Here is a 20,937-nt window from a genome sequence, read left to right on the forward strand (position 1 = left end):
TATTTAGTCCGTCAGTTAGGTAATTAAAAAATATTAGACACGTATTTTTTATTTTGTCGTATAAGATAACAATACTTAGATAAAACGAATCAAAGTTTAGGAGCGGGAGCTAATATGTCATTTCTACGTATAAAACGTACCTAGAAGTGACGTCACGCGATATTTCAAATCAATATATCGTAGAAAGTATTTGTTTCGGTAAGAAAATAAAAAATACGTGTTGAATGTTTTAAAATAATCTACAAAACGGACATTGAAATAAAAATTAGTCCAAAATCTTTGGATTACATTCGATTCTGAATTTCTAAGTTTCAAAAACAGAGATTTTAGACAAGATTGGTTATAAAATTAATATTAATATTTACAATATTGACATTGGCTTACGTCAAATTTCTTCTTCTGGAAATGTCAAGTGGTACTAAAATGGCACTATATAGTGTCTGCAGGTAGTCAATGTCTGTACATGTCACGAATGGCAAAGTTTAGGACGTAGTGGGCCTCTCATAACACGCTCCTGTAATACGTAGAAAAAGGATTTATTTAGTATATTTAGCGTCGCAGGTTCGATATTTCAAATCGATCATATCATCGACAGTATTTTTTTCCGGGGGAAAATAAATCCAATACGTGTGTAATGTTTTAAAATAATCTACAAGACGGGCATTAGAATAAAAAATAGTAACATTTTTGGATTATGAATTTTCAAAAACAGATATTTTAGACAATATTGGTTATAAAAGTAATATTTACGATATTGACATTAGCTTACGTAAAATTTCTTCTTCTGTGAAATGTCAAGTGGTACTAGAATGGCACTATATAGTGTCTGCAGGTAGTCGGTGTCCGTCTGTCACGATATTTGGCAGTTAGGACGAGTGGGCCTCTCATAACACGCTCCTGTAATAGAGAAAAAGGATTTATTTAGTATATTTGACGCAGTAGGTTCGATTTTTGTGTCAATCAAAATTTAAAGTTACTATTTTTTGTGGGCTTTTCCACCAGAGATGTGCTATGTAGCTATGTTACGAAGATGTAATTAATAGCTAAGCTGTGAAACTATGTGACCGTTTCTACTGTTACTAAGCTGTATAGCTGTGCGAGGAAGATGCGCAGCTCGACACGCATCTTTCCATATCCTTTTATTTATTCGGTATTTTATATTTGTTTGGTACACATAGCTTGGCTGATTCCGTTCTGCCAGTGCTAAGCTATGTGTACCAATGAGTATGATTGGTGGAAGTAAAACACATCCACGGTACCGTAGTATAGCACATCTCTGGTGGAAAAGCACGCTTAAACCCTTAAAGGGGTAGACAGAGGTGTATATATACAATGCACAGTCCACTTTTCACCAGTTGTGTTATGAGTCCCATGTAATAGGGAAAGGACACATATCTAGAATCCTTAACATTACTAAGATATACTTTTCTAAAAAAGCCCAATAGCACTGTCCATTCCAGTAATCAAACCCAAGACTAATTGCTCAGTAGTCGCACCAAAAGTCTCTTGATGAATAATGCATTCAACTTTGACTTAATCGGGAATCGAACCCAATACCTTAAAACTTATCCTGTACAGATACCATAATTACATTAAAGTAAATAAACAATGATTTGATACTTAACATTATATGTATGAAGGGGATTATAACAAAAAATATTAATATGACTGGTATAGGGGGAGAAGAGGGGAGAAACAAATAAAGACAGATACGGATACATCATTAATTATTATGTTATCAGCTTACTCACGAGGACGAGGAACTCGACTAGTTTGTAGCCATGCTAGCTTATTTTTTTTTCTTTTTATGTTACCCCACACTAGGACTTTCTCCTGTGTCGTGTGTGAGTTTACAAACGTTCACCGTTAATCAGTGGTGTCTACATCATCTTAGAAAGTACATATAACTCGGTTAAAAGTCATATTGGGACTGACTTGCCGTTGGTAGGTTTGCATGAGAACCAGGCGTTTTAAACCTCCGGGCCACCACGATATTAATAAAAATAATACGTGTCTTATATTTTTTAATTATGTAAATGACGGACTAAGGGACCATAGAATTATTACGTAAGCAGATTAATTACAATTATTTACCTCCCTATCCCTCTTATCAGCAAAAGTAAGCAAAACTACCCCTGCCCCCATGCTTACGTAAACATTTTGTGAAACCCGCTATAATATTCAAACGAAACACTACACTGACAGAAGTATAATAAATATTTGCGGGAATCCCCGAAAATGCGTTTCGTTTTCATTCATAGACAATGTGAGAGTTGCCATTCGTGTTAAAATGTAAATAACTACTGATGACGTAATCATCAACTAGACTCTACCCCCCATGTCATCCAAAATAAGCAAAAACAAGAACCCTCTTACCCATCCATAGTGCTTACGTAATACTTGAACAGTTATAATAAATTAGATTTTAATAATTAGATTTTTAATTTAATTTTTATACCCTGTCTACTACCATATTTGATCCCCAACCAAACTAAGAAACAGGGGAAGGGATAGAATGATGAGAATGCGTGTACCGTCGTTATAGGAAGAGCACAGGCCTGTCGTGTGCGTCGTCCGTCCTGTCCGTCCTGTCGGGGCGGTCCGTCCTGTCCGCCCGGTCGCGGTCGGAGCCGGAGGACGTGGACTTGCGGTCGTCGCGCGCGTCCTTGCCGCCCGCCACGCGCTCCGACCCGCCGCTGGAGCCCCCGGACCCGGATACTACGCTCTCTTCTCTGTTGTAGCTGTGGAATCATAAATAAGATATTTAATTAATTATTATGTTATCGGCTTACTCACGTAACCGTTTGACGAGGAACTCGACTAGTTTCAAGCCATGCTAGAGGCTCATACTCAAACTCATGAGCTGCATTCCGCAACACGACGCGGCGATGGTCGCGGAATAGTAAGCCGATATCATAACAATTAATTTAGTATGTCTCACGAAAGTTACAATAAAATGAGAGAAAATAAGTTTAGTTAAGTGTGGGAGAGCCATGCTTCGGCACTGCTGGGCCGGCTCGACCGGAGTGATACCACGGCCGAGCAGAAAACCGACGTGAAACAACGCTTGCGTTGTTTCGTTGTGTGAGTGAGATTATGGCTTCATATAGTTATTTAAGAGATTGACTTGTAAAAGAGCTACATTGTAACCTATTTGCAGAAATAAATATCATTTATCGGAATAGCCCCAATTACCCCCTTCCCAATCCCCGATTCCCCAACAACCCTTAAATTCTTAAACCCCCAAAAAGCCGGCAACGCACTTGTAACGCCTTTAGTGTTTCAAGTGTCCATGGGCGGCGGCGATTGCTTACCATCAGGTGATCTGTCTGCTCGTTTACGGGCTTATATCATAAAAAATATGTAGTGTATAGTTGTAAAATATATGTATTTATTAGAACTTACATGCCATAATGTGCACCTCGGCCTACCCCTTCGGGGATTAATAGGCGTGACGATATGTATGTATGTTATGTGTATAGTTGTAAAACACATGTATTAATGTTAACTTACCCATAGACGGTGTGTTCACTGTTGAGACAGGACGAGTACTTGAACGGTATCGGCTGGTACCCGTAGGAGCCCGCGTACGGCATGTAGCCCGGACCCATTATACTGGAACACGTACATACACATCATTATTATCATAGCTATAACTTTTACTGCAATACTCAGAGTCATTTAATGATTACTGTACCGATTTTGTATGAATAACAATTACTAAGGACTGGGTTAAGTATCCATTAAATGACTGACTACAGCGGTTAGACAGATAATTAGGAAGTTTCCTCAGTGAAAAATATATTATTTTGACTTTTGAATGCAATAAAATATTTGAAAATAATCACACTTTCATTCTTAGATTTGATGATCTACCTATTTAATTTTCGAATGTTTGTAGCTAATTTTCAAGAAATAAGTATGTTAGGTAGTTGAAATATACTACTGCCGTACTCAGAGACATTTAATGATTACTAAAACTATTCCTTCGTATTTAATGGTTTTTTATCAAAATCAATTGCTAAGTTTTTTTTTTCAGTTAATCCGTGATCATGGCTTTTGCAACAATGCCGAAATATCGGAAACTCATCAAAATTAATAAACATGGTAAATATCCCGTCATAAATTCTAATAATAATTGCTAAGTATTGGGTAAAGCAACCAATAAATGACTCTGAGTGCGGTGGTTAGACACATATTATATTTATTTTGTCATATACTACGATAAAACGAATCAAAGTTTAGAAGCGGGAGCAAGTACGTCATTTCTACGTATAAAACGTACTTACAAAGCCATGTCTGACTTTAAAAATAAATAAAACGTAAGGTCAGGCGGGGCAAGGGCGCCATACTATTTGCATTGATGATTTCGACGCAAAATATATTTTTTTAATGCTGACTTATGAGTGAACTTTTATTAAATTATCAACATTTGGGTTGTTGTATCTGCAAGAAACGTTGGTAATATCAATTCTTTTCATATTTTTACATTATTTTCAACGAAATTGGAAAACATGGCCTTTGGAAACGGGGCAAGTGCGCCTATATAAAAAAATAACGTTAAAATGTTAAGTTACCAGAAATACTGATAATACTTATGTAATGTTTTAAAACACTTCCAAGAGGGACATTGAAATAAAAATGGGTACTCTATTGGTACTCTATTGTAATAACATCAAACTTCACTCCATACTTGGGGTTAGGCAGCGGCGCGAGCGTGTCACTGAGCAATGAGTCAGTATCTGCGGGCCGCAGGCGCAGCGCGGCCAGCTCCGCGCACAGCTCGCCCGCCACGTAGTAGCACTGCTCCGAGAACGTTATCTTGTTCACCGTGTGACGGATGAACCCCGCCTGCAATGGAGACATAAACATTTGTTACAATTAAAGTATATCTAAGATAGGGATCGAAGGTAGAGGGCGCATTCAACTGACATTATATCGATCAATAACCTTAGTATGAGTCTGCTATACGTTTAAAGTAATCGAAATAAGAACGCGTTCTGCGCTCTGATTGAAAGAAAGAAAGAAAGAAAAACAGTTTATTTGCACCATTTAAAAAAAAACAATAAACATAAAAATTAATATGATAAAAAAACATAAAAGTCACGGTGCATAAGGACCAGTACTCAGCTTAAATGCTTAAATGATTGGCGGGCACAAATAAACCGACCAATCAAATCGCCAAACTCGCTTTCGTTTCGATTACTTTAAAGATAAAGCAAACTCCTACTAAGGGTACAGGGCCCTCTTGAAACCAATCTTAATGTCAATCCAATTAGTATTCAATTGACTGCACTGTTGGTGCGGTGACTGAACAACCAGCAGCCTTGTAAAGTGTAGCAGGTTCAATTCCCGCACGGAGCAACTCTTTATGTAAATTCACAAATTATTGTTTCGGGTCTGAAATGTCATGTGTACTTATGTGAACTTGTATGTGCTCTGTAAACGCAAACCCACGACACGGCAGCAAGTTACCCAGCTGGAACCGAGCCAACGCAATTAAACCTAAATTAACATAAAAAATGTGCGAAAAACATTGGGTGTCATGTGTATGTGAACTTTTATATTTGTAAACGCACCCACGACACAGGAGACAATCCTAGTGTAGGACAACATTTTCCTTATAAAGAAAAACAAAAATTGGTCACAAAACAGTACCTTGAGCATAAGATATCTTCTGATTTATTTCATTGCAGGATCCAAGACAGTCATTCATGTCCCTGGGATGTTGGACTTCAGTGTTCCGGTGTTTACATGGTTGTATCTACTGTAGATCCTGGTGCACAGGAGTTGCAGCGGTATGGGAGGTTATGGTGGGTTTGTCCCAATAAAAACAAAACAAGTACCTTGAGCATATGCGAGGCGTACTTCCTGGCGTCCCGTCGGTCCGTGATGCCGGCGACGTGCTGCAGGATCCAGTCCACCACGTCGGCGCCGATGAACGCGTTCGGGATCGTGATCTTCAGCCACATGCGGTCGCGGATCTCCAGACCTGGGGGGACATGGAGGGGGATATAATTTTGCAACATCACGTCAATTGATTATCGGGCTGGGATCGGGGCTAGGCAGAGTTTTAAATAAATTACGGCACGTAATGGCGTTACGGATGTACACTACACTTTCCACCATTTGTGTTATTAGTCCCATGTCAATGTGGGTGAGCCTATTGTCATTTACTGGCACAGTTCCTGTCTCCGGCTACTACTAAGGAATTTTCGAAATACCGAACGGTCTCACCGTAATACTTTGCCCGATCCGGGAAACGAACGCTTGCGTTGTGTGTGTGTGAGGTTACTAGAGGCCCAATTAGCTCTTTTCCAATCTTCCCAATCCTGAATTCCCCAACAACCCTTAAATTCCTAACCTCCAAAACGCCGTTTGCAATTTTCGCACTATGGTAACGCCTTGGTGTTGCGGCTGTCCATGGGCAGCGGCGATTGCTTACCATCAGGTAATCCGTCTGCTCGTTTACCAGCTTATACCATAAAAAAACCAGTACTCACCAGACTCCGGCCTCAACATGGCTCGGACCACCAGCGCCATATCCATGTTCACAGATAACTGGGGCTCCAGGGCTCCGGCGGGGACCGTGCTGGCGTCACTGGCGCCCCGCTCCGACACCGAGGACACGGGGAGGGCCGACAATGAGGGCGGCGGAGGAGGGTACGCCTCTCGAAGCGCCTGGGTGTGCGCTACCCATGCTCCTGTGGAATGTAAAGATTGATTGTTAGATGTGTGTGTATAATTAAAATAGTTTTTAGCATAGAAGTGTGGGAGAGTAATGTTTCGGCACGAATGGGCCGGCTCGACCGGAGTGATACCACGACCGAGCAGAAAACTGACGTGAAAGTACGCTTGCGTTGTGTTTCGTCATGTCAGTAAAGTTACTGGATGCCTAATCTTTCATTTTCTTTCGTTTTATAGAACATTGCGTTTGCGTTAACAAACAAAATTTCATATGCCCAATTTCATAGCTAACTCAGACCAGGAACAACAATTTGTAGATCAAACAAAACGTTGCCCGTGCAGGAATCGAACCCGCTACTCGTAGTACGATAGCCGGTTATCCAGCTATCGCGCCAAACCTTGTTTCTAGTGTTTCGGGTGTTCATGGGCGGCGGCGATTGCTTACCATCAGATGATCCGTCAGCTCGTTTACCGGCTTATATCATAAAAAAGGCCTAACAATCCACTTACCAGGGTCAATAGGTCTGACGGGCTCCGTCCTGGGTATAGTGAAATATCCCTTGGGGTTCGGGTCCCAACATTTGGCCACCACCAACTTGATGGGGCCGGGTTTCTGCACCACCTCGCGTAACACCCTCACCGCTTCATCATTCGTCATATCTTCAAAGTTTACATCGTTCACCTGGAATTTTGGTTGGAAACTTGTTAGTTATGTTTGGTTATTGGGTTGGGTAAAGTGTGTGAGTTTAATTTTAGATCGATAACTGCCGCACACAGAGATAGTTATTTAATGATTACTTAAACTATTCCTTAGTAATGATGATGAATGATTTTGTATCGAAAACAGTCGCTAAGGACTGGGTTAAGTAACCATTAAATGACTCTGTGTGCGGCAGTTAGACTTCCAGGTCAGTCACTTAGTCATTCAGTCAGTCTGTCATTCAGCTAGCCAGTCAGAAGCTTCAGTAATAATCAAAAAATAAAAAGAAAATCATTCAGGTTACGAAAATCCAAATAATTAATTCAATTCCTTGTTTGCCACGTGAAGCATGCATTCAAAAGTTGGCAGGAACTTTAGGATAATTAAATCATCATAAGAGCCCCCAAACATGGGCTCGCTGTTATAGCATCGGTAAAAAAACCGCATCAAAATCTGTTGCGTAGTTTTAAAGATTTAAGCCTACAAAAGGGACATACGGACAAAGAAAGCGGCTTTGTTATATACTATGTATTGATAGTAAGACAACTATCATATAGTGCACATAGTTGCATAATACACATGACTACTTGAGTAAGGACAGATTAAATTCTAACACTGACTAGTGACTGGTATTATCAAGACATAATCTTTAGATTATATGATTGATTACTGCACACTCATTCCTGACTCACTGACACAAATACTAGGTATTTCAAGAAGATTTAGCTGACCTGGTTAACATTGTTTTGCCTTATAATTTTTTTTTCTAGATAATAGATAGTATCCGATTTTCAGACCTACTGAATATTCGTACAAAATTTGGTAAAAATGGGTTAAGCTGTTTCAGAGACTGGTAACTAACATTGTGCCATGGAAATTTTATATTGAAGCTATATGTGTGAGGAAGATGCACAGCTCGAGTATGCAATGTATCTATAGTAGGAAAGCCATTCATAGCATGCATCCAAAGTACACATCCATAGCCATAGGACGCATCTTTCCATATAAGTTTAAAACATATTAGCTGACTCCGTTTCCTACAAGTATAAGCTGTGTGTAGAGTATGTTTGGTGGAAACCAAACACATCCACTGCAACATAGCATAGCATATCTCTGGTGGAAATAGCATTCTTTTAGTGCAAGCTACAGTCCTTAAATTAAACCTTTATTAAAGGTAAGGTGTATAGGCCCTCTCTTCCTATTACATCACTTACATGATAAATGAGCCAAATGGGTGTACATTGTTATATGGCATTATTGCATAATGTGCATCTCTGCCTAACCCTTCGGGAATAAAAAGGTGTGACATGTATAGAGCCTATAAGACTAAAATACTAATCATGTAATACAATACAATGAATTAATATGAGTTATGTGAATATGAGTCAGTGTTTGTAAACATAGTGCTGTGAATTGTATCAGGTGACATTCTTTTCTAACAGTTCTCATGGGACAAAGCTGTGAGTTTGTATGTTTATAGGCATATATCTATATGTATTAATAATGATGGGCAGAAGTATCTAATTCAGCACAAGAGATTATTTATTTTTAATAGCCCTTTTATTTGGACATGACTAAATCAATTTAAAGCTATTAAGTTATTGCCACTTCTGCATTTCAGATTGTCAGGTGGCAAAGGCCTCGTCCAATCTTCTCCAATCTGACCTCTCTAGAGCGAAACTCTATCGCAAATTGTTCCCATAACTTCTCTGATGTTGTCGTCCCAACATTTTACTCCACTTATCCCTTGCCCTGATCATGTAGCCAAAAAAAATAAGGTTCTCAGTGATGAGACAAAAGAAAATGGAAATGGGTATATGATCATATGATCAGGGCAAAATATATATTAGCAAAAAAAAAAAACATATCTCCAAAGCTTTGAAAATGTACTTAATGTACTAAATTGTCTAAAGTTTACTATTTACTCATGGGTGTATTTACAAACATACAAATTCATATACATAGGGTTTGTTTTAACCTATCGAGTGTCTTATATGTCACCATGGCACATAAGACAGTACATTTCCCAAGATAATACATATGATGGGACTAATGAATAAGTATGTAATGATTCTAGTATGTGGACTATGTGGCAATATATAGTTCAAGGAGTATTTATGTATGGAAAAAGGAATATGTATTTATGTATGTAGTTATTAGGTTAATATTGTGTCTGGAAAACTTACTGCCATACTCAGAGTCATTGAATTGTTATCTAACCCAGTTCTAAGCAATTGCTTTTGATACAAAATCGTTACTAAGGAATACTTTAATACCTATAGCTCCCTTTAACATCAGAGACTGTGATGGGGCTTGCAAGGAACCCGTTGATATTCATGGAAAGGTATTTGAGAAGGGTGAGCAGCATGCGTGAGTGAGTCTGTACCTATAAGTTAAGGTAACATAGTAACACCATTGGGAGTTAGTCGGAGGAGTCACAGGAGGAGTGTATAGCCCTTCATTCTGCATTTGGATTGATTCTTTAAGGATTAAGTAATCATTAAATATCTCCGTGTGCTAAAGTGAATAGAACTCTGGAGTGAAATCCATAACATAACAAGACCAATAAAACAACAACAAACCTGTAATATCATGTCTCCAGGCTCTATCCTTCCGTCCAGAGCCACGGCACCCCCTTTCATGATGCTGCCAACGTAGATGCCTCCGTCACCACCCTTATTCGACTGGCCCACTATAGAAATACCGAGAAAATTGACCGTGTCCATGTTCAGAGTCACTGTTATGATGTGCATAGACATTGTGGAGTCTGTTATGGAGGAGTACGAGGAAGTTCTCGACATAACCTGCGGTCTTTTACGTCTTCGCTGCGGTCTTTTGCGAGAACTCACTTGCAGGTGGGACACGCTACTGCACTCCGTGAGCGCTCGGTCCACGGACGCGTTAGTGTGCCGGCCAGTCGTCGTAGTGATCTCCGACTGACTGTCGAAGAGACTGGTCGAATCCAAGTCAGAACTCAGCACCGAAGCTGTCTCGTACTCCAAGCCATGATTGCCGTACTTCGAGTGGCCGTTTATGCGTAATCCTCGGTATTTATACTTGTCGCACGACGCTCGGTGGCCCGGCCGCGAGCTGATCGTGCTGTCCGTGTCCGTACAGGTGTCTCTGGTGACGGGCGCCGGAGCACCGTGATTTGGTTTGCCTTTGCCAGCATTGCTATCAGTACACTGCGAAGCTCCATCGGAAGGGTTTGAACCCTCAGCAGACACTAACCACGACACTACACGACCGTTAAAACACGGTAAATGCGCGTTATCGTCAACAATTTCCTCTTTAACAACACCGAAATCATCGTCCATGGATTTGAAGAAAAACTTATAGTTCGGCCGATTCAACTGGTTTTTAAAGTCCAACAACGTCACTTTCTCCGGTGAGATTGGTATTTTCACTAAATAAGGAGTCTCCTCATCGTCTATATAATAAATAACTTTAGTCTCCTCCATTTTTAATGCATTTATTTATTGAATAACAACACCCTTACGATCTATAAATATCGGTCGCCATCACAAATATGGCGATAATACTAGTTCTTCATTTGGGCACCACGGGGCGCCTCTGGACCTTTCTATTTATCAAAACGTTCGGATACATTCACCGACCATCAAAAGTCACAAAACAGATGTCAGAAAACTTTGAGAACCGCTGACCGTGTACTATAATCTGTGGAAAAACTACCGATTTATTTTATCTGTGGCATTTGTTTATGAATTTTGAATTCAAAAGGGTCGTTTTCGTTTGTTGTTGCAACAGTTGTATTCAGTGAAATAATATACAAAATCTAAATAAATACCAACAATAATGGCTTCAGAATCGAAAGAAACTTGGTTCCTCGATATTGTTGAGAAATTGGACGACTTCTGCAAACGTGTAGACGGTAATTTACAGTGAAAAGTGTATTTGTTCTCCCTAAGACTATCTTTGATTTTTATATCGCATTTCTTGGCTAATATTTACAGAAAAGATCGAAAAAGAGCAGCAACAAATGAAAGCATGTAAGAAGAAGACTGAATTAGAAACTAAACTTGCACAGGAAATGAAATTACACGTAAGTTATTATAAAACATTCAAATAGGTCCCCACTACATACGTTACCAGTTAGAATTTTAATTAATAAATAGAATAAAAATAACAACAAACAAAAAAATCCAATAATAATGTGCAAAATAAACTAGGAAGTGGATTTTTTGCCGGAGTCTGTGTATCCTGATGGGTATAACCTGGGTGTCTTCAAAGCCCGAGTGAATAGGTTGCTTATGGGCAGACGTGCTCCATCGTAGGCCACATCATCACTTACCATCAGGCGAGATAGTGGACATACGTCGACCCATCAGATATAAAAAATCCATTAATAACAGTGCTGTAGGCTGCTTAAACAAGCTATAATAACAAGTTACAGATAAGTTTTCACTGTTACGTGTTTAACTAATACTAATACATATGGGTTTGCTTTTTATTTATATTCTAGTTCATTATTTTCTTTACTCCTGTTCTCTCTAATTTAATCTAACCTAATCCAATCTGCAATGTCACGTACAATATACATCAGCTTTTCACCATTTGTGTTATAAGTCCCATGTAATAGGGGGTGAGCCTATTGCCATAATAATGCCATATACTGGACACTATTTCACTGTGCTACTACTGACAAATTTTTTAAAATAATAATAATCGAATCCTTACCAATCTTTAAACACCCAAAAACCATTGTCCAATCAACTCCTTCAGAGTTTCTTCTAAACATATCGCATTCAATCTTCAGAATGAGCTGACGGAGCGCCTGGCAGAGTTGGTGCGGCGTGGCAGCGAGCTGGACCGCGTCTGTGCCACCTTCGAGTCACACCTCAGTATCGCAGACAGCGATAGGAACAGATTGGATAATGCTAAGTTAGTATTTATTTATATTTTCAGCCATGGTTATCCACTGCAGGGCAAAGGCCTCATATATGTATGTTAAAAAAAAACTTACCACATTATTCTGTAATGTATTTATCTATGGTCTGTGGTGAGGCCAGAGTAGAATACATATGTCACCACCGTTACTCTTCCTGTGGGTATAGTATACCGAGTACAAGACTACATATTTATTTATTCAGAAGTCATGTGGCAGTCTCTAACAGATCTGGATCAAAATGTGCTAGATGGATCATAGAGAGGGGCGCGGTTTGTAATGTCCCGCACTCCCCGTAAAGTGTCATGCATTATGTTAAAGGGAAATCCAGTTATAACATCTCCTCTATGTATTTGTTTAATTTGGTTTTAGTTTATTAAAGTTACAGTTTAAATTAATAAGTGTCTAACTGAATTAATTTCAAAATCTTTGAATTTTATGTGGATTTTATAATGTTACTAGCGGACCCGACAGACGTTGTCCTGTCTACACGTCTGATTAATTAAAAATACATTTACCCAGCGGACAAAATTGTGAATCTAAACTATTCTCAGATCCCCTTGAACACACACAAAAAATTTCATCAAAATCGGTCCAGTCGTTTAAGAGAAGTTCAGTGACATACACACTTACAGAAGAATTATATATATAAAGATTTCTACTGTATATTTGTGACTAAAGCGTCATCATCATCATCAGCCGAGAGATGTCCACTGCTGAACAAAGGCCTCCGTCTATTATATTCTACGTATGTAGAATGACAATAACTACAGCATCATTTATAAAAATGTTTTATTGGACCTATACTCATCCTTGTTGTTACCTGTTTCAGAGAGACATATCAGCTAGCTAAGGAGCTGACAGGCATCCGATGGGACTTCAGTGCTCCGCCTAATGTGGCCAAAGGATGTATCCTTTTTATAAACTATTAAATCAGACACAATAGATCTGTTTTTGATAATATTTGCAGTGATGAACATTACATTTTTTATGGCGGCATACGTGCAGACGGATTGGATGGTAAGCAATTGCCGCTCATCATCATCGGCCAAAAGACGTCCCCTGCTGAACAAAAGCCTCCCCCTTAGTCCTTGCCGCTCATATACTCCCGCAATACCAGAGTGCTACACATGTGTTGCTGGTCTGTTTCAAAATCACTATGCCTTACTGCCCTAGGAATCGAACCAAAGACCCTTTGTTCTGCAGACACACCTGTCATTATTATACAAATGAATAAGTTGATATTTTACAGTCATCTTACTAATATTATAAATGCGAATGTTTGTGTGTATGTTTCTTACTTAATCAATTAAATTCAATTTAGCTGAAAGGATCGGGTTGAAATCTGGATCAGGGGTAGATTATGGTCTGGAATAAATCATAGGACACTTCATCCTTTTGGACTTTAGGCGAACCCGCTGGGAAATGCTAGTACGATGTTCAATATTTGTAAGAATAAATTCCTTAACCACCAAAAAACCAGATATAAAGAGTGAATCCCGCAAGCTACTGCAGCCTATAGAACTAGACATGTCGAGCGGGGCCGACAGCGGAGCCCTGTGGGCGCTACTGCAGACCACCGCAGCCCCCGGCTGGCCGTTCCAGGGAGACAAGGAAAACAGGCCTTGTAATGAAGTTAAATAACATTCAAATTAGTTTAAGGACTTATTTTCATTATTGGAGTGTATAACGCGACGTCCAGGGGCCTTAGTCTGCTATTACAATTGTGTCAGAATGGTCGATCACTGAGCAGTGCAAGAGAGACGGAGCTATGTAGGTTGTATAGCTCCATCCCTCTCGCACTGTTCAATGATCGACCATTGTGACACAATTGTAATAGCAGACTAAGGCCCCTGCTTGAGCGATCTAGACGCAAAGGCGATGCGGTGCGGCGAGGCGCGAAAGCAGCAATCTGTCAAAATGTATTGACGTGTCCTACGTCACCAACCGCACGTGGGATGCGGTGATATATATAACGCGATCTATTGGCTTGATGTTGTCGCGCGATTATATAGGGTGACTGGTAATTAGTGAACGATATTTAAACACGTGATTGTACTCATAATTACAAACAACTTTCCCGAAGAAACGTTTTTTGTATACTCGTTAGTTTTATTTTTATCACAATAACAAAACAACTAAATTACATTCATGATGATATAATTGTATGTATGTTAATGCCTATTTACTTTCTTTAAAAGACATTTTTTTTTTGTTTATAATGTCGGAAACAAACAACAAGAAATGATTCACATGCACGTAATACATAGCCGCCGTCACACCGCATCGCGGTGGATTCGCACCGCTTCGCGTTCGCTTCTACATCGCCCACACAGGACGTCGCTTTATACAGTATTAGTATCCATTTGGTAATAAGTGACACAGCACTTTATACAATGTTTGAGAATAAACATGAACCTTGTGTCCATCACATTAAAACACAAAGTGTAATAATACTGTACAGTTCATATTGTATTAAAAACTACATTAAATTAAAATAAAAATACATTATATTAATTACAAAATATTCTTTTATTTTTCTCTCCAATAAATATGTAAATTATAAAACTTTATACTGATTACATAATCATTATATTTATATTGTACCTCTCGTGAAACATACTAAATTAATTATCTTACCCCCTTCCCCCTTGAGGGGGGATTCAAGCGTACGTAAACATTTTTAATTAAAAAAAATATAATGATTTCTCTAATCGATTGTAAAGCGGGTGCCTAAACATATACGTTTATATTCGGCGAGAATCCCCGAAAATGCGTTTCGTTTTCAAGCATAGACAATTTGAGGGCTGCCATTCGCGTAAAAAAGATACGCGTACTGATGAGGCAATCATCATCTAAACTGACCAATACAAGCAAAACAAAGTGCTATAGGGAGGTGGGGACCTCCCTATAGTACATAATACTTGAAGCTAAGCCTCATGATGAAGAGTCCCTCTGTGACTCGAAACTAGTAAGAGCTTTTCTTCATTAATTTACGTGAGTAAACCGTGATTTTTAGTTAATTTAGTATGTCTCACGATAGTTATTACAAAAAAAAAATACATTATTTTAATAATAATTCAATAATACTCATGATTCAGATCAAATAAATGAGATGTTTTCGCAGTAAAGAATTAATTGTTTAGACTTATCAATACATAGTCTTTAGATATTAAAAATAATACTTTGAACCTACCTCTAGATTATCTAATAAGCTAACTACTAGTATAGTACAAATATCAATATCACAATTTTTAATACTAGTTTTTTTTATAAGCCGACGGATCACCTGATGGTAAGCAATCGCCGCCGCTCATGGACGCTTGAAACATCAGAGGCGTTACAAGGGCTTACTCACGTAACTGTTTGACGAGGAACTCGACTAGTTTCAAGCCATGCTAGAGGCTCATATTCATGAGCATTCATGGCTTGAAACTAGTCGAGTTCCTCGTCAAACAGTTACGTGAGTAAGCCGATAACATAATAATTAATTTATCTCCTCGATAAAAGGCCTCTTCTCATACGTAGAAGATAATTACGATGCTACATATCATGATTTATCAAGCGATCTTCAACCTGTCAATATGCTGGGGTCCAGCCTGTACAGCATGGATCCTCAGCAGGTGTCTGACGGCGTTCCGTCGTCTCACGAACGTGTTCTGACAAATCCTGCATTTGAACGAATACTGAGGCGCCTTGTGTCTATTCTTGTGTATCCTCATAAGGGTGACCGATTTGAAACGGGCAGGGCATTGGTCGCACTGTGGAAGAGAGGACATAGAATTTAAAATGTCATCTATATTAATATTATAAAGTGAGAGAGATTGATATGTTTATGTAAGTATGTTTCTAACGAATTGGACCAAAAAGTACTGGACTGATTTTTAAAATTCTTTCTTTCTTTCTAATGGACGAGGAACCACACTGTTCCTACTCCTGCTTTTTGAGCCTTGATTCTTAGCTGGAGTCTGTAATTGTGTCCAGTATAAGTACAGCGGCATTACGTGCCGTAATGTGCACTCTGCCTACCCCTTCGGGGATGAAAGGCTGACGACGCTTCACCCAACCCAGGAATCGAACCCGAATATAGGTACACGACCAACGAGATACGCATACTCTACCATCATTCTCAATTGGCAACACAAAACTGAAATTTGTGTCACTTACGTTTCTCTTCCCTTGGGTGTGATATACGATTATCTGCCGTACCCGTCATTTAATGGTTTCGTAACCCAGTACTTAGCAATTGTTTTCTATACAAAATTTTTACTAAGGAATAGTTTAAGTAATCATTAATTGTCTCTAAGTGCGGCAGTAAGAGTAAAAGTGCAGCTTCATCACCCACTGTGGTCGATGACGCTATGATACAAACCTGTACGTTCTTATCCGGCAGGTGTATGGCGACGTGCTGCAGGTAGCTGCTCTTGCGGTGGGTGTAGTATACCCGGGTAAGAGTTAATGTGCTACGAACCTGTACGTTCTTGTCAGGTAGATGTATGGCGACGTGCTGCAGGTAGCTGCTCTTGCGGTGGGTGTAGTATACCCGGGTAAGAGTTAATGTGCTACGAACCTGTACGTTCTTGTCAGGTAGATGTATGGCGACGTGCTGCAGGTAGCTGCTCTTGCGGTGGGTGTAGTATACCCGGGTAAGAGTTAATGTGCTACGAACCTGTACGTTCTTGTCAGGTAGATGTATGGCGACGTGCTGCAGGTAGCTGCTCTTGCGGTGGGTGTAGTATACCCGGGTAAGAGTTAATGTGCTACGAACCTGTACGTTCTTGTCAGGTAGATGTATGGCGACGTGCTGCAGGTAGCTGCTCTTGCGGTGGGTGTAGTATACCCGGGTAAGAGTTAATGTGCTACGAACCTGTACGTTCTTGTCAGGTAGATGTATGGCGACGTGCTGCAGGTAGCTGCTCTTGCGGTGGGTGTAGTATACCCGGGTAAGAGTTAATGTGCTACGAACCTGTACGTTCTTGTCAGGTAGATGTATGGCGACGTGCTGCAGGTAGCTGCTCTTGCGGTGGGTGTAGTATACCCGGGTAAGAGTTAATGTGCTACGAACCTGTACGTTCTTGTCAGGTAGATGTATGGCGACGTGCTGCAGGTAGCTGCTCTTGCGGTGGGTGTAGTATACCCGGGTAAGAGTTAATGTGCTACGAACCTGTACGTTCTTGTCAGGTAGATGTATGGCGACGTGCTGCAGGTAGCTGCTCTTGCGGTGGGTGTAGTATACCCGGGTAAGAGTTAATGTGCTACGAACCTGTACGTTCTTGTCAGGTAGATGTATGGCGACGTGCTGCAGGTAGCTGCTCTTGCGGTGGGTGTAGTATACCCGGGTAAGAGTTAATGTGCTACGAACCTGTACGTTCTTGTCAGGTAGATGTATGGCGACGTGCTGCAGGTAGCTGCTCTTGCGGTGGGTGTAGTATACCCGGGTAAGAGTTAATGTGCTACGAACCTGTACGTTCTTGTCAGGTAGATGTATGGCGACGTGCTGCAGGTAGCTGCTCTTGCGGTGGAAGCCGGCGCCGCACTCCGCGCAGACAAACGGCTTCTCGCCCGTGTGGAGACGCTCGTGGATCTGGAGTTATGAGTTGATTAATTTCATATAAAAACGGTCGCATTACAAATATCTAGAAGGCAATCGAGCTAGCTACCTCCATCAATCATGATCTTCGTATTTTACATGTCATTAGGTAGAAAAAACAGGTCAATCTTATGATAAGTTTCCAATATTATCTACACTTACATATGATTTTCTTTTTTATTTAAGGGGCGAAAATCATCTGGGTGCGTGTGTCAGGTTTGATGCATAGGAGAGGTAGTACTTTTTTGGGGCTATTTTCTACTTGGAAAAGGCCGGTAACGCATTTGTAACGTGTCGGGTATTTCAAGTGGCTATGGGCGGCAGCGATTGCTTACCATCAGGTGATCCGTCTGCTGGTTTACCGGCTTATACCGTAAAAAAACTTGATTAATTATTATGTTATCGGTTTAATGACGTTTGATGGTTTGACGAGGAACTCGACTAGTTTCAAGACATGCTAGAGGCTCATATTCATTAGCAGTCAAACAGCTAAGCGAGAGCCATGCTTCGACACTGCTGAGCGGAGTAATACCAAGGCCTCACAGAAAACCGACGTAAAACAACGTGAGTGAGTGAGGTTTCCGGAGGCCCCAATTACCCCCTCCCCAATCTTCCCTATCCCCGAATTGTCAACAATCTTTAAATTCCTAACCTCCAACGCACTTCGCGGCGTTATCGCACTTCTAACACCTGTGGTGTTTCGGGTGTCTATGTGTGGAGGCGATTGCTTACCATCAGGTGATCTGTCCGCTCGTTTACCAGCTTATACCATAAAAAACCTAAATAAATAAGCTTAAAACTAGTCCTCACCTTAACCTGTTCAGCATTAGAAGCTCTATAATCACAGAAGGAGCATTTGTCTGTCTTCTCGTACCCATGCTTGGCTCTACAGTGCATCAGAAGGAGGCGGCGGGTTATAAACTTCTTGCCGCAGTGCTGTGGACACAAATTAACAAATATAGATTAGGTATATGAAGAAACAGGTGGAAGGAGAGTAGGGAGGCCTTTGCCCTGCAGTGGGAATACCATGGCTATAAATAATATGAAGAAAATATATGACACATCACATCAACAGCCTATATACATGGCCACTACTGTCCAAAGCTCTATTCTCACATGGAGAAGATTTGAGCATTATTCACTACACTTGCTCAACGCAGGTTGGCGATTTCAAACTAATTAGAAATTATAAGCCCAGGTTTTCTCACAATAGTTTTTTTAAACATGTATGTACATTAGTGGAGAATAGCTTTACTAGTTTCGAGCCAACTCAGCGAGGCTGCGCGTCGTGAGCGCACGCTGCTCATGATAAAGTGTCCCTCTGACTAGAAACCAGTAAAGCTTTCTTCATTAATGTACATGAATAAAACATGATTTTTAGTTAATTTAGCAGTATTTCATGTCGGTTTTTTGTAACAGTCTAAATTGCATTAAGGTGAAGAATAAAAATAAATGACATCATGCTTAATTACTATTACTATGATGATACTCCTAATCATCAGATGATGGACAAATATGACTATAACTTAGGGTTGGTGGATATCTGATGGAACATGCTTCGCGTATCATCGGTCGCGTAACGCCAGAACAGACAAATGTACAACCGATGATACACTTGGCTGTATTTTACGTCAGATATGAACCAAACCTGAAAATGTCACTGTCTACTTACTTCGCAAACCACATCAAATCCTGTATGAATCTTATAATGATTACGTAAAGATAATTTAGATGTTAATATCTTATGACAATATTCACACTCTATCTCTTCTTTAACTCCCGTTTTCTTGTCTCCATCTTCCTTCTTCCGTCTCAAAGTCCGTTTAACGGGCTTATCACTCTTTTTACTTCTCGTTTTCCGTTTACAATTATTTTCTATATCCTTATCGTTAAGTTCTTGATCTTTAGAATCGTATATTAAATCTTCTTCCTGTTTCTCAATGTCATCGTATAATGTGAAATCGTTAATTCCGTTATCGTGATTGTTGAAATCGTTAACTAAGTGAGTAATGTCTATTGATATTTTGCTATCGTTGTCTGGTGGGAATATGTCTGTTTCTAACTTGACGCTGCAGATAGGATTGTCGTTAAGTCTGGATAGTAACGATTGGTAGGCTTCTTCACATTTTTTTCTGAATTTGTATGATGTGTTTATAAAGTTTATGCATGTTGTGCACATCTGTTGAGGTAGTGTATCGTTATATTCAACCTGGAAAAGTTTAAAAAGACTTTTAAATAGTTTTTTAAAGTTGGATATAGATTAGTCAAGTGGTTTAATGATATCAAGTTTTCTGCGGGAATTTAGTTATTGGGGAAGTCATAATATTAAATATAAAGTGTTGTTTAACTTTACCTTAAGTCCAGTAGCTGAGAAAATAACTTCGGAATATTTTTCGTGATGATTTTCGTATTGAAATATAGGGTGCAAAGATTCCACGCTCAGACATGTTCTACAGCAGTTCCAAGTGTCCATAGCAATAAATATTGTAGGATATACTTGTTAGTTACTAAATTAATTAGAATTTTAAGTAATAATTCTCATTAGAATCATTTTAGACAAAAAAATACGAACAAAACAAGAACTTCTTGACGCTACGGAAGTGACGTTTGCGTTTTGTTTCAAGTAGATGGATTTTTTAATTTATTTAATATATTGTTTTTAAAATGCTGGTTTATTCTTGTAAGAAATATAATCAGCTTCGTTTTGTAAATTATAAACGGCAGAGAATAAGAAATATATTCTTACTAATATATAAGACCTATAAGAATAATTTAATTTTTCAGACTAGACATTGCGATTTGTAAAACTAAACGTAAAGTTTTATCATCTGTTCCCTTTGCTATTGCCATTTTAATATTACAAAATTCTACTAGTCGCACTTAAAACTCGCGCAAAATATTCTTTCGCAACTGAAAGAATATTGTTAAACTCTCAATTATTTCATCACGTATTACTAAAACTTAGCTAACTAAGCTTATGCTTAAACTTCTAACGCCTAACTTGACAAGCGTATCCTTACAAATATTGACATTTAATTTAAGAAATCTTTCAAA

General features: G+C 39.4%; 4 protein-coding genes across 12 annotated transcripts in view; 1 reads left to right on the forward strand and 3 right to left on the reverse strand.

The window, feature by feature from the left end:
- LOC118278992 (transmembrane emp24 domain-containing protein 5) overlaps positions 1-20,937 on the reverse strand; it is a 134,438-nt gene that overhangs the window by 87,732 nt on the left and 25,769 nt on the right. The window lies entirely within an intron of this gene.
- On the reverse strand, positions 492-10,931 carry LOC118278600 (segment polarity protein dishevelled homolog DVL-3). 3 transcript variants are annotated; one of them, XM_050703541.1, is made up of 8 exons: positions 9,970-10,931; positions 7,198-7,369; positions 6,504-6,704; positions 5,847-5,992; positions 4,694-4,851; positions 3,514-3,615; positions 2,535-2,741; positions 492-514 (listed from the first exon to the last, which is right to left on the reverse strand). In XM_050703541.1, the coding sequence occupies exons 1-7, from the start codon at positions 10,846-10,848 to the stop codon at positions 2,540-2,542; spliced, it is 1,860 nt and encodes a 619-aa protein (XP_050559498.1). In that variant the 5' UTR covers positions 10,849-10,931; the 3' UTR covers positions 492-514; positions 2,535-2,539. The 3 variants fall into 3 exon arrangements, with proteins under 3 accessions (XP_050559498.1, XP_050559499.1, XP_050559497.1); XM_050703542.1 differs by lacking the exon at positions 492-514 and adding an exon at positions 633-897 and having other exon boundaries at positions 2,559-2,741; XM_050703540.1 differs by lacking the exon at positions 492-514 and adding an exon at positions 635-897.
- On the forward strand, positions 11,110-14,395 carry LOC118278751 (uncharacterized). The gene is made up of 5 exons (XM_050703797.1): positions 11,110-11,279; positions 11,362-11,450; positions 12,165-12,289; positions 13,126-13,202; positions 13,777-14,395. Exons 1-5 carry the CDS (start codon positions 11,204-11,206, stop codon positions 13,935-13,937), a joined length of 528 nt encoding a protein of 175 aa, XP_050559754.1. The 5' UTR covers positions 11,110-11,203; the 3' UTR covers positions 13,938-14,395.
- On the reverse strand, positions 15,710-20,487 carry LOC118278661 (zinc finger protein 62). 7 transcript variants are annotated; one of them, XM_050703518.1, is made up of 5 exons: positions 20,237-20,487; positions 19,556-20,092; positions 18,694-18,819; positions 16,963-17,877; positions 15,710-16,054 (listed from the first exon to the last, which is right to left on the reverse strand). In XM_050703518.1, the coding sequence occupies exons 1-5, from the start codon at positions 20,354-20,356 to the stop codon at positions 15,854-15,856; spliced, it is 1,899 nt and encodes a 632-aa protein (XP_050559475.1). In that variant the 5' UTR covers positions 20,357-20,487; the 3' UTR covers positions 15,710-15,853. The 7 variants fall into 7 exon arrangements, with proteins under 7 accessions (XP_050559475.1, XP_050559474.1, XP_050559473.1 ...); XM_050703517.1 differs by having other exon boundaries at positions 16,864-17,877; XM_050703516.1 differs by having other exon boundaries at positions 16,765-17,877.

Source organism: Spodoptera frugiperda, chromosome 24, assembly GCF_023101765.2.
Source record: "Spodoptera frugiperda isolate SF20-4 chromosome 24, AGI-APGP_CSIRO_Sfru_2.0, whole genome shotgun sequence".
In the NCBI taxonomy this organism is placed as follows: Eukaryota; Metazoa; Arthropoda; class Insecta; order Lepidoptera; family Noctuidae; genus Spodoptera; species Spodoptera frugiperda.